This window comes from Aspergillus luchuensis, chromosome 4, assembly GCF_016861625.1.
Source record: "Aspergillus luchuensis IFO 4308 DNA, chromosome 4, nearly complete sequence".
NCBI classification, from domain to species: domain Eukaryota; kingdom Fungi; phylum Ascomycota; class Eurotiomycetes; order Eurotiales; family Aspergillaceae; genus Aspergillus; species Aspergillus luchuensis.
Window position 1 is genome coordinate 1,751,551 of NC_054852.1, and position 13,393 is coordinate 1,764,943.

At 50.7% G+C, this 13,393-nt stretch overlaps 5 protein-coding genes across 5 annotated transcripts; 4 read left to right on the forward strand and 1 right to left on the reverse strand.

Annotated features, from left to right (window-relative positions):
- Nucleotides 1–294: 294 nt before the first annotated feature.
- Nucleotides 295–1,110, forward strand: AKAW2_40638S (uncharacterized protein; the record flags this gene model as incomplete). Its single annotated transcript, XM_041688987.1, has 1 exon — nucleotides 295–1,110. One exon carries the CDS (start codon nucleotides 295–297, stop codon nucleotides 1,108–1,110), a length of 816 nt encoding a protein of 271 aa, XP_041542718.1.
- Nucleotides 1,111–1,372: 262 nt separating this feature from the next.
- Nucleotides 1,373–1,979, reverse strand: AKAW2_40639A (putative L-PSP endoribonuclease family protein Brt1; the record flags this gene model as incomplete). Its single annotated transcript, XM_041688988.1, has 3 exons — nucleotides 1,373–1,439; nucleotides 1,571–1,728; nucleotides 1,818–1,979. 3 exons carry the CDS (start codon nucleotides 1,977–1,979, stop codon nucleotides 1,373–1,375), a joined length of 387 nt encoding a protein of 128 aa, XP_041542719.1.
- A 649-nt stretch (nucleotides 1,980–2,628) lies between these two features.
- AKAW2_40640S (uncharacterized protein) lies at nucleotides 2,629–3,719 on the forward strand (the record flags this gene model as incomplete). The annotated part of the gene is made up of 2 exons (XM_041688992.1): nucleotides 2,629–3,035; nucleotides 3,107–3,719. 2 exons carry the CDS (start codon nucleotides 2,629–2,631, stop codon nucleotides 3,717–3,719), a joined length of 1,020 nt encoding a protein of 339 aa, XP_041542720.1.
- Nucleotides 3,720–6,966: 3,247 nt separating this feature from the next.
- Nucleotides 6,967–10,230, forward strand: chiA1 (class III chitinase ChiA1; the record flags this gene model as incomplete). Its single annotated transcript, XM_041688993.1, has 1 exon — nucleotides 6,967–10,230. The coding sequence occupies one exon, from the start codon at nucleotides 6,967–6,969 to the stop codon at nucleotides 10,228–10,230; it is 3,264 nt and encodes a 1,087-aa protein (XP_041542721.1).
- A 1,438-nt stretch (nucleotides 10,231–11,668) lies between these two features.
- Nucleotides 11,669–12,623, forward strand: AKAW2_40642S (uncharacterized protein; the record flags this gene model as incomplete). The annotated part of the gene is made up of 3 exons (XM_041688994.1): nucleotides 11,669–12,182; nucleotides 12,279–12,364; nucleotides 12,432–12,623. The coding sequence occupies 3 exons, from the start codon at nucleotides 11,669–11,671 to the stop codon at nucleotides 12,621–12,623; spliced, it is 792 nt and encodes a 263-aa protein (XP_041542722.1).
- Between the last annotated feature and the right edge of the window lie 770 nt (nucleotides 12,624–13,393).

The window sequence follows — 13,393 nt, forward strand, 5'->3', positions numbered from 1 at the left end:
TAAGTAGTTCTGTTGCTTGTAATTTCTGGGCATACCATTCTGCCGAGCCTTATGACTACAGTATTCGTAGCAGTTACAGTGACCCATGACTGCGTTGTCGATGTAGATGTTGACCACAATCTTCTAGTATAGCTACTACTAGTAACCCAGCCATGGCCATCACGTGTTCAACGCTTCCCAATTCGCTTTCCGCATCGTCAAAGAATTCAATCCATCACTAAATTACAGGCGAACCCAGACTGATTGACCTTATAATCAGCTAGACGGGGTTCTTACCCGATTTGCATACTCAGAATGCCCGATGTCCCAAAGCTGGGTCCAATCAACGACTGCGCCTTGTACAGGCATATCATCCTCTTTGCGATTGCAACTCTCCAGAAAATACGCCCCTATGAAGGAAGCGTTCTGATGTTAACAGATCGGATCTGTGTCAAATACGGAAAACTTGTAGACTTAACAGAGGCACTTACTATGCGTTTTATCTCACAAAACACATCTATACCAGTTCCCCAAGTCCTCTGCGCCTTTACACATCGGAATTGCACCTACATAGTGATGGAGAGTATCAAAGGGATTTACATTGGTGCCGGATGGGTTCATCGCAGTGAGGAGTCAAAGGCAAAGATTCTTACTCAGTTAAAGAGTATGGTCGAGGAGATGCGAAAACTCCCACCCCCAGCAGGTATGGGTGTGGGCTCTGTTGTGGACGGTTCGCTCTACGATGGTCGTGTGCCGGGCACTTCCCTACGTTTTGGGCCCTTTGCCAGTGTCCAGGAATTCCATCGACATTTGCGAGGCGGGATGGATTTCGATCCAAGGCTTGATCCGGCAGTACAAGAGTTGATCAGACAACACGATAAATCTTTTCCTATTGCTTTTACACGTGGCGATCTCAGTAGCCTCAATATTCTGGCCCGCGGGGATACGATTGTTGGAATTGTCGACTGGGAGACTGCAGGCTGGTATCCGTCTTATTGGGAATATACCACAGCTTGCCAAGTCAATCCTCAGAACTCGTTTTGGATCAATGAAATCGATAAGTTCATCACTCCTTTGCCGGACGAACTAGCAATGGAACGAACTCGCCAGAAGTATTTCGGAGACTATTGAGCAGTAATTTTCTCCTTGATTACTCTAGACTATAGTCTCTGATCGTCTTATTCCTTTGTGGAATCGAGCTTGCTCACATTGATTTCAAGATGCTTCCTTGGCAGCATCGCATTCCTCGCATCCATTCTCTGTAGATTTCATATATACATAATATATTTTTGGGCATTTTTAACAACAAGCGCCGTGGGCGGAGTATAACTTCTTGCTGGTATAATTTTTGTTTCCCCGACCAGGCACTTTCATCACCAGATATATATATCCTCTACTGATGAGCAATACACTCAATCTCAATATCCGTATTCAGGGGCAAAGTCTTAACCGCCACGCATCTACCGATCCAATCAACATCAGTCAGCCATAATACTCCCCTACTTGTATCCCAATGCCAAACCCTCCCCCACATCCATAAAACCCACACAGAAACAGAGCAAGGGAAAAAATATGAAAAGAATGAACTCACGTCCGACAAGGTTTAACATCCCCCCAGTACTGCACATAGACGGAATTCATCTCGGCAAAGTCATCCATATTCGACAAGAACACAGTAACCTTGAGGACCTTGGTGAGATCGCTACCGGCGGCTTCGAGAACGTTTCCGAGGTTTTTGATGCATTGATGCTATTGTTTTTCCCAGCGAGATGATTAGCGGAATGTTGTAGGATGTGGGTCGGTGAGAAAGGAAAGATGGATGATATTTAAGTATGTACCGTGTGCGCTTTGATATCGCCATCAATGATCTTGCCGGTTTCTGCGTCCATAGCTACCGAGCCAGAGCAGTAGACGACACCGTTGGAGACAATGGCTTGGGAATAGATGCCGGGGAGGGCCTTGGGGGCTTTGTCGGTTGTGATGGGGGTTTTGGTGGCCATTTTGATATGCTTGATATTGCTTTTCGCTCGATTGCTTTATGCTGGGGTTGGGGTTGTGGTTGGGGTTGATGAAGTATTGTGTTGGAAGGAGATATGGATTGTTTTGATGCTGTCAGGTTATTTATATACAAACTTGAATTGAACCGACAATTTAGAGAGCAGATCTATGAGTCATGACTACTACAAACCCCTCTTACGCGGGTAGCTTCGCTCTTTAAGAGCTCCCACTTGGGATACAGGTACGATTACGGAAAACTCATCGCCTGCCTTTTTGTTCGCCTCGCTACCACTGAAGCTGTCAAGTGGTTTGAGTGGTGGGGGTGGGGAAAGGTGAGGGGACGGAACTGGAAGGGTCTCTTCTTATCGCGGGTTAGTTAGGAAGTTCCTCCTCGTTATCAGGATCATCAACCAGCCGTGAGGGGAAAGGAACACAAACAGGAAAGTCGAGCCGGAATGCATCCCCTCGTTGATCCCTTGCGCTCGGACACTGACCGCGATGTAACCGAGGAATACAACACGGAGGCTGGCATTGATAGTCAGATAGATAGGATAGAGTTACCAATTCCTTTCCTTTCCTTCTTCGAACACAACCGACACCTTCAATCTGTAAAGAGTGAAATCAATCGATCAGTGACTTACCACTTTCATCATGTCCCTTACCAATCCTCAACCTCCATACCCCCTCCACCCCTCGGTGCAGGACAAACTCGATCCCGAATATGTCGCATTCTACAACCAGTATGTGATGAAACAGCAGCAGGTCCATCTGCAGCCTGTTGCGGCCTCGCGATCGAGCGGCGTCCTGATCCCAGGCGGGGGTCCTGTTCTGCCTGTTGGGCAGACCATTGACCTTCGTCTTCCACGTCGCGTCACAGAGGGCCCAGAAGTCCCTGTGCGAGTGTTTGTGCCTGAAGGCACTGCGCCAGCATCCGGATGGCCGGTCATGCTGTATTTCCATGGCGGTGGATGGGTACTGGGAAATATTGACACGGAGAATCCGGTCTGCTCGAATCTCTGTGTGAGGGGTCGCTGTGTCGTGGTGACGGTGGATTACCGGTAAGCATTATCCCGAGAGTATATGTGTGCGATTGAGCAGAATGAAATACTAATAAAATATTCTTCGAAAGTCTCGCACCTGAACATCCCTGGCCCGCTGCCGTCCACGACTGCTGGGAGGCTCTCCTCTGGTTGACTTCCCAAGGACCCTCTCAGCTACCCATCGATATCAGCAAGATCGCGACCGGTGGATCGTCAGCGGGTGGAAACCTGGCTTGCATCATCACCCAGAAAGCCCTGACACTGTCGCCTCCTGTTCACTTCAAGGCACAGCTGCTCTCCGTACCGGTGACGGATAACACGGCCAGCGTGGAAACGAACCGTGCCTATAAGGAGTACGAGCATACACCGGCCCTTCCCGCAGCAAAGATGCTCTGGTATCGGAACCACTATCTGCCGAATCAAAAGGATTGGGACAACCCTGAGGCGAGCCCCTTGTTCTGGACGGGCGATTGGTCTGCCTTGCCCCGGGCTTTAGTCATGGTGGGTGAGCTGGATGTGCTGCGAACGGAGGGAGAACAGTATTCCGAAAAGTTGAAGCAGGCTGGCGTTCAGGTGGATTTGCAGGTTATGAAGGGCATGCCTCATCCATTCTTGGCTATGGACGCCGTGTTGAAGGAGGGGAAACGGTCTATTACTTTGATGTGCGATCTACTGACGGAGGTATTTTGGACAAAGTCTTAGGGAGAAGCAACAGGGGTACCCTGAAATAGAACTAATCAGTATGCTCATATGCTATGACTGCCCACATGTTGAACTCTTGGCCAATTCATAAGGAGGGTGGCAGGAACGTACTAGTAGCCACTATATCTTAGGGTAAGTATAGCGCAGTGAGCTATCCTCGACCAGGTCCATTAAAATGCGTATCGGATTATGAACCAAAGCTCACGGAAATATACTGGGGTCTCTGTCCCACGCTGTCCCTTTGTGACACATGCAGCTAACGGCGTGTAACGTGGCACCCTTTGCTGCAGGTGTAACCTAGCTACCCTGCAGCACATGGATTGTCAACCCTTTCTTGGGTAGATTGCCATCTTAGCTTCAGCATTGTAGTTGTGTACCTGTTCCTTCTTCTGTGTACTTGGTTCTCCTCTGTCAGCATGCAGGTTCTCGCAGCCTCTAACCGTAGCTAGTTCGTATATGACTTTCACGTCTTCCCCAGCAGGAGTTGATCGTCGGTTAAACACGGATTCTTATGGCATGCCACCGTGTCTCTGGCCAAGCTAGGCCGATGCCATTGCACAGAGATTCCTGCAAGCTTTTAGTTTTGTCATCCTCGGGGGTTCCATACTGTTCCCCGGCGTAGTACGCGACTATAATCACAGCCAGTAAAACATATGCTTTGCCTGTCGTACAAACAAGCCTCTCTGAGAGAACGAGATCATAGACGTGGAGAGACACAACCGGATTCAAAGTAGCAATCCCAGCCCTGTGAGACTTCTGGTACGGATAAATGCCTCACACCGTACTCTGTGTCTATATGCCTTATAGGTGTGGTATCCACCGACCAATGGATTTTGAGAGACAACGGGGAATTGCTGGGACTGGCCATAAGGCTTTGTGACCGTTCATTTCCACTCCTCGCCAGATTGCAGCACGCTAATCCCTTCACAGGAGCAGTATCAAAGGTGCAATTTCCGGTTTTCCGGTGCATGACTCCGACGTCGCTTAACGCCTGGTTATAGTGGAAGCTACTAATCACCAATCCCTTACCCCCAGTGGTTCCCCTCTGTACGAACAGGTACACTGGCCCATGTAGCCAGGAAGGTCCGTGGTCGGTCGGAGTCCGCTTGAGGCCTAGTGGGGTATCTGGCTGGTGGATGGGTCGACTAAGAAAGTATCTAGTCAAGGTGTGATTATTTGGACCAGGAGAAAAAAAGACCAATGGACTGTCGGCTAAGGAGGATATTCGTCGGTGGCGTTCCTCCAGAAAACTGTCCTGTCAGACTTTTCATTTTCCATTCGGGCTCAACTCTTCCTGCTTCTGAATTGAACATCCGCCCCATACCATAAAACAAGCGACTGGCAGTTGCACAACTCTGTACAGTAATAGTTCCTGATTGTCGATCGGATGATCCGGTCAACTCCGAGAGCCTTAAGCAACGGAGAAGAGCCGTTCCGTGGGTCCGGTCTAATGATTTGACTTTTCATTTCTCGCCATCACAACAATCAGAAGGCGAGAGGCGAAGGTAAGACATTGGAGCCCAAAGTTTAGCCCGGACGTTTCCCAGCCTGACCAGTGGCCTGTCAAGCTCTATATCCCGACTCTTTTATTGGTGTTCCTGACCACCAGCGTTCCACCAGGGACCCCTAGCTAGTCCCGATCAAGCTACTTCCACATGGACACTAACCCTAACTGGGGTTAAAACATAACACGGACACGGTATTGTCACCGCAATACCAGGATCACGCCCACCGCAGGGTCCAGGACTAGACTAGCTTCCCTCCAGACAGGCCTCCAGGTCCATGGGAGCCATCCATTCCCACCTCGCTATCTCCATCCATCTCTCATCATCCGGCATCTATCCGTCCAGAAAACTGACCTCTGCTCATTTGATATCCACCTTTTATCGAGGCTACATTCGACTATGAAGCACTACTTTCTCTTTCTCCACTTAGGCTAAAATTCAAGCACCGCCAGAGCCTAAACGTTGTGAGTAGTGTATATCGCATTTGCCTCTTGTTGTTCATTTCGACCGAGACTAACCACAATAGTCGGACCCTGATGCGGCTCTACGCCAGGCATTTACTCAATCAGGGTGCTCGGATGCCTGCTGTTGCCTTGAGCGTAATGTCGGCTCTCACATCTTCCATCCTCCGGATCCAGTCACGCCCTCTTCTGGCCGGTGACCCCTGGTGCTCCCGTATCAAGCGCCTCGTTAGCTTCAATATTCCCTGCTGCTAGCACAAGAATGGATTTCTTTCTCCATCGCCTGATTGTCCGGTTGCACTTGCCAAGCCATATTATCCGCATGATAATTTCGGTTGTGCTCGTTGGATGAACTTTGTATTTGGGATATTGGAGCTAATGACTAGGAAGATGCAATGGGGTTCGCCAACCCCCCAAAACGCCTATCTCCCATAATGTTATATACCCTCCTTTCCCACTGGTTCTCTTACCAGTGCCTCATTCTTCGACGTTCGCTTGCGGAGACACTCCTTAGTAGCAGACATTTGTCTGCGTCCTTTCGTTGAACCACCAAGGTTTCCTTACTGGCTTGCGGCTTCCTTACGCCTGCCAGTTGCCACTCCTTCGACATGGTGTTCAAGCCTCTCACCATCGCTGCGGCGGTAGCCGGTCTCACTCCTTTTGTGTCTGCTTTCGATGCCCAGGCAAAGTCCAACGTTGCCGTCTACTACGTATGTTCCGACCACTCGAGCGCCCACTTAATCATACTGACTTGTACTTATCTGTCTACAGGGTCAAGGATATGGTCAACAAAGATTGAGCCACTTCTGCCAGGAAACTTCGTTGGATATCATCAACCTTGGCTTCATCAATACTTTCCCGGACCAGGGACCTGCCGGGTGGCCGGGTAGTAACTTCGGCAATCAGTGTGATGGCCTAACATATGTAGTTGACGGCGTCTCAACGGAGCTTCTTTCTGGTTGTCACCAAATTGCAGAAGATATTCCCATCTGCCAGGAAGCAGGAAAGAAGGTTTTCCTGTCCCTGGGTGGTGCCTCCCCGGATAACCAGCAGATTCTGTCAGATGCCTCTGCTGTTCAATTCGCCGATTTCCTCTGGGGTGCCTTCGGTCCGAAGACGGAGGAATGGGTATCGAATGATGGCCCTCGTCCTTTTGGCGATGTCGTCGTCGATGGTTTCGATTTCGACATTGAGCACAACGGCGGTTTTGGTATGTCTTTCTGTCCGTGAACTCTTGTTATTAATATGCACCACCGCTAATCGTGAGCAGGATATGCGACTATGGTCAATCGGTTCAGAGAGCTCTTCGCCTTGGTCCCGGAACGTACCTTTTACATCTCTGGTGCCCCCCAATGCCCGATACCCGACCCTCAACTCGGTGATGCGATTGCCCAATCCCCCTTTGACTTCGTTTGGGTGCAATTCTATAACACTGCTGGCTGTGCCGCTAGTGACTCTATCAATGGTGTCAGCACCGGCTTCAACTTTGACGACTGGGTGGATGTCATCAAGCGTGGAGCCAACCCGGACGCAAAGCTCTATGTGGGATTGCCTGCCGGTCCCGCTGCAGCAGGAACTGGATACTATCTGACCCCGGAGGAAGTCTACCCTCTGGTGAATGTGTATATGAACCTCTACCCGGAGACGTTTGGAGGTATCATGCTTTGGGAAGCAACGGCTTCGGATGAGAATACGTTCAATGGGCTCACATTTGCCGACTTAATCAAAGACATCCTGGTTGCAGTTGATCCTTCGCCACCGGTTCCCAGCCCTTCGTCTAGCAGTGCTATCGCCTCAAGCACACCTGCGGCGTCGAGTACCCCTGTTGCGTCAAGCGCTCCTGCTTCATCCACCTCGACTCCGTCAAGCAGTCCAGTTCCGTCAAGCTCTGCTGTTTCCACTCCCGCGGTTTCGAGTACAACCGAGTCTTCCAGTACTCCTGTGGTGTCAAGCAGCGTCTCTGCGTCAAGTAGCCCTATCGCATCAAGCCCTGTGGCGTCGAGCTCTTCAATTCCGTCCAACACTGCTATTGCCTCCAGCACTCCTGTGGCAAGCAGCGCGCCCGTGACCACCAGTACCGCTGGTGCTTCCAGCTCCCTGATTGTCCCTAGCTCCCCAGTTGCCTCTAGCCCTGCTGTTCCCTCCAGCTCTGCTGTTACATCTAACACTCCCGTGGCCTCCAGCTCTGTTGTCGCCTCCAGCTCTCCTATTGTGTCAAGCAAACCGGCAGCATCTAGCTCTGCTATCCTTTCCAGCACCCCTGTGGCGTCCAGTGCCCCCGCTGTCTCTAGCTCTCCTACTGCATCTGGATCCACTATTGCGTCCAGCTCTGCTATTGCGTCCAGCTCTGCTATTGCGTCCAGCTCTGCTATTGCGTCCAGCTCTGCTATTGCGTCCAGCTCTGCTATTGCGTCTAGCAAGCCAGCAGCATCTAGCTCTGCCATCGTTTCCAGTACTCCGGCGGTCAGCACCCCTGTGGCATCCAGAACTCCCGTTGTCTCTAGCTCTGCTATTGCATCCAGCTCTCCTGTTGCGTCTAGCACTCCGGGAGTATCTAGCTCTCCTGCTGTGTCAAGCACCCCAGCAGTATCAAGCAGCCCTGCTGTCTCGAGTTCTCCTGCGGCATCGAGCACTCCTGCCATGTCAAGCAGCCCGTCTGCATCAAGCACCCCCATCATTCCAAGCTCGGCTGTCAGTTCTGCCGTTGCATCGAGCTCTCCCATTCCTTCGAGCTCCATTGTAAGGTCGAGCACTCTGCTTCATTCCAGCTCACCGGCTCTGTCGAGCACTCACACCTCCAGCAATCCTGTGGTGCCAAGCAGTCCAGCCATTTCCCTCACTCCTTCAAGCACACCTGTCCGTTCAACTTCATCTGTTGCTCCAGGAAAGTCATCCAGTGTCCCTATTATTTCCAAGCCATCCTCCACGGTTATTGCGAGTTTCACCAGTTCTTCTGGGCCATTGCCCTCTTCCAGCGCTCCTGCTGGGACCGGGGTTCCATCATCTACCCTGTCACATCCGTCTAGCACACCGTTGCTGTCAAGCTCACCTGTCAGCTCTGCCGAGCCGGTCTCTTCAAGTTCTGCTGTAGGATCCAGCGTGGGTTCCTCGTCCAGTGTGGTTCCTGAAGTGTCGACCAGGTCAAGCTTGTCGGTTGTTCCCCCCAGCACGCCCATCGCATCGGTTTCGGGAACAACAATCGTGTCTGTTACTACTTCGTCAAGTGGATCGGGCAGCCCCACCGTGTCAAGCTCTGTCAACACGTCGAGCACAGATGCTTCAACACGTGCTTCTGCCACTTCCGTGGAGTCTACTTCCTCGGGATCGGTGATTACATCGGTGACTCCATCCGGCGCCCCTCATGCGTCAAGCTCCACCAGCTCCGTTGTTACCACTATCTCATCGGTGCCTTCTGACAGCTCGTCCTCGTCTGGTAATGAAATAACATCGAGCACCGAGTCTGCTAGCTCAACATCAAGCCAGACTGGAGCGAAAACAACTTCCGTTGCTTCAGGCAGCTCGGCAGCAGCCAGCACCTCAACCTCCGGTGCCGCTGCGAATGGCTCGGGTGCTCAGGACAGCACAAAGTCTACTGATCACGCCAGCACCTTTTCCTCGTCGTACTCGACTCCCTTGGCCAGCGTTTCAAGACAAACAGACGGCGCAACTACTGTTCCAACTGGTGTACCAACCGGCAACGGCAGTGGACTCGCTCCGATTACTTCCAGCATCACATCTGCCCCGGCGGTACCTTCGGTGACGTCCAGTGGCTCGGAGTCGGAGCCCACCATCACTACCACGGTCATTGTGACTTCTTACATTGACATCTGCCCCGAAGGGTTCACCACGATCACCACGACTTATACCACTACCTACTGTCCTGCAACGGCGTCTGCCACAGCCACCGTCACCAACCCTCCCGGCGCTCCAGCGCAGACCACTAGTCCCAGCGTCCCTGAGGGCTGGACGACGACTGTGACCGTATGCACTCACTGCGCTCCCACACCGACTACTGTCACTCTTACTTTGCCGGCCACCAATCGGCCATCAGGGCTGGCGTCCTCGACCAGCGCACCCTACTCTCCTGAAGACTGGACCACTACGGTCAGTGTCTGTACCGACTGTGGCCCTACACCTACCACGGTCACGGTCACGGTTCCCGTCAGCGCTGCAACAGGTGTCGATGCTTTGACTGCCAATCCTTCCGGCAGTCAGTCTACCGGAGAGAGCTCGCCCGGCCAAAGTGCCCCTACAGCCCCTACAGCCCCCGCGTCAACAGCCCCCACCACGACTGCGACGGTCATTGTGGCCCCGAGCCAATCGTCAACCAGCCAGCCGGTGATTCTTGGAACCGGCAGCGTCCGTGCCTCATCGACCTTCCATATCCAGCCATCCCAGAGCGGATCCCGAGTGCCTGTAGCTCCCAGCGGCACGGCCGCCGGCGTGTCGCCCGTATTCACCGGCGCGGCTTCACGGGTGTCACAACTGCAACACGGCGCAGGTGCAGTGTCAGCGTTTGCGCTGTTCCTCTTGGCAGCCATCTAGACGACGTGCTTCCTAGCTTACGAAATACCTTCGCCATGAGAACCCACAAGCCACTTGAACCAAGTGCTTGGGATGTAATGCTTAATCTCAGGATGATACTACTACCTTACCCTCTGTCATGTTATTTAACTTTCATTCTACCAGCGATCTAGCTGCACTCTTTACGACCAGTATATTACTTTGCCACAAACAAAATGCCATTCTTTCGAATCCACAAGAAATCAAACATAAGGAATCCCAGTAATGCCCCAGGCAGCCAAGATCAGCCAAGACGGGACGATCCGGATGTGCCAAGGCGTGATATGGAGGGGGAGTGATGCGTTGTACGATGGATCTCGAGACCCTGGAGTTTCAGCCGTGGTTTCAAACTTTCTCTTTGGCTTTTTTTGAGTGGAAGACAAGTCGCCGTGACTGTGTCTAGACACGGTCGATTGATGCCTGATGCCCATCTGACCTAGAGAAAGATGGTGTGTGGCCATGGCCTGGCCCCCCCAAGGTCGTCGACCACCGCATGGCACAACGATAGGCTAAGGAGAACTTCGGCCCCCGGGGCGGCTAAGCCGGATGAAGGAAGTGATGAACAGCGCAAGAGGGTTGTTTTCTCTGTGTATTAATCGCAAGATGTTGAGTAGTTTTTGTATTCCAGTCCATAACTAGTAATACAATACATACAACTGTATAAGTAGATACGATGATACCATACCGCACTAAAATTAATCCATGCATATCAGAAAAACAAAAAACACCGCCATGATTGATGATGTACGGAGTGAGTGAGTGACCAAGCCACAATCGATCACCGGGAGCATAGCCACCACTACCACCCACTGGGGTAAATTAGCATGGGATGATCAAGTCAGTCACATACTCAAACCAGTCAATCAATCATTTCTTGGCCCGCCCCTCTTTCCCTTCCCCCCTGAACAGGAACTGAAAAGGGAACTGGTAGACTGAGTGAGAGAGTTATGTTATGGGTGGACTGGGTGGATTTGCTAAAATGAAACAGCCGAGATTGATGGAGAACAATGAGAGGACCCTTGCCCCTCTTTTTGTGTCTTACTTTCTCTAAGTACCAAACTAGGCAATTCTCCTGAATTGCCCACCTAGTGAACAGCCACAATTCATGCCATATTAAGTAATTTTAGTAGACTATCTCTACTAACTAATATCATCTATCTCTGTGTGTATATCTCCTATCGATCGGACCCCACTTTATCTTTATTTTTGGGGGGTTGTGATTATTTATTATTACAGTAGTAAGTACTAAGAAGAACTATAAGTAGTTTTGTTGGCCTTTTCTTCCTTTCCCACTTTTATTTCTTCTCTTTCTTCTACTTACTTTACTACTTTTGACATACACTACACATCCCACTTCACTTTCTTTCCTCTACTATACTATACTACCTTCCCCTATCCACAAAAAGAAAACTCCACCAAAATGGACTTCATCAAGAACATGGCCGAAGAAGTCATCGAAAAGAAATTCGGTGGCGGCGGCTCCTCCTCTTCCCAACAACAGCAACAATCCTACCAGAGCGAATCCTACGGTCGTCAGGAGTCCTACGGCAGTGGTGGTGGTTACGGCGGCGAGTCCTACGGTCGTCAGGAATCCTACGGCGGCGGCTACGGAGGTGGTGAGGGCTACGGCCGTCAAGAATCCTACGGTCGTCAAGAAGGTGGATACGGCGGCGGCAGCGGCTATGGTGGTGGCTACGGCGGTGGTGAGGGCTATGGACGCCAGGAGGGCGGATACGGAGGTGGCTATGGCGGTGGTGAAGGCTATGGCCGCCAGGAGGGAGGATATGGTGGTGGCTACGAGTCCCGTCAGGAAGGTGGATACTATGGTGAACAGCAGCAACAGCGTCCTGACCACAGTCGTCGCAATATGGCGCTGGGTGTTGGTGCCGGAGTGTTGCTTGGTGGAGCGGCGGTTGTTGGAGGGGAGATGATTCGTGAGTATATCCCTTCTATCTTTCTTTTTTTACGAAGCACTCAATGGGTATGAGGTGTGGATGAATGTGGCTAATGTTGTGGTTTGTTTGATTCAGATGATAAATGGGAGGAAGATAAGGAGGAGATCAAGGAAGATGTGGAGGACTTCCCCGAGGATGCGGCTAGATGGACGGGTGAGAAGGTGAGTTCAATATTACCTGTGATATCTTTGTTTTGTTGCTCTTTACTGATATTGATGGTTGTGATAGGTCGGTGAAGTCGAAGAGATCCCCGATCGCATCGAGCGCAAATGGGACAACGCCGTCGATGATGTCGAGGAAATCCCTGAGGATGTGGCCGGATGGGCCGGCGAGAAGGTCGGAGATGTGGAGCGGTTCGGTGATAATATGGAGAATGCGTATGATGAGGGCAAGTATGAGGGTCGTGAGGATAGTTGGTAGATTGGATGATCTTTTATCATATTTGTGTGGTTCTATATATTGGGTTATAAGCATTTTTGTTGTCACTTGAGTTGAATATAAAATAGTCGCTCGATGTTGCATCTGATAGGATTGTATTTGTTGTAGAGAGCTGGAAACATATCGAGATACCAAAGAACTGCTTTTCAATGATAATTCATCTTAGACGGAAAGTATTTTAAACTGAAATTTCTCCTCTGGATGATACAGATATTTACTGATAGCATACTTGCGCTATTACAAGCATATTTGCTTAGATCTACACATCGTTATAGTAAAACATTCGAGTCCGTCTATCTCTTTAATCCCAATTACTGTAAGATTGATACAGTTCAACTCTTCGACGATTAAGCAGTACTCTGCCATAAATTACCCTCGGCCAAGATTATCTTCCGAGGATGAATCAAGCTGTGGTTGGAAAGAAGACAGACCTAATTGATATCATACACAGTTAGAAAATAAAAGCACGGGACGCAGTCTCATTCACACACCCCGGACAGAAGGTACAATATGCGTTCATCTTATAGTATTTATAGCATGGGTATAAAGACTAAGCGAGTAGATCACTCAATGGATTCATATTAGTTGCACAAGCTACAAATAAATCCAGCTTGTATTGGGAGTGTAGTGAGGTTCCCCGCACGTGCCCCGGACCTCGGCTGCGGAGAAGCAAAGCCGCTGTCTGGATCACCCAGCAATCCAAGTATCAACCATCGCGCTGCTGGCAGTGCTACAACCTGTCTTGACACTGT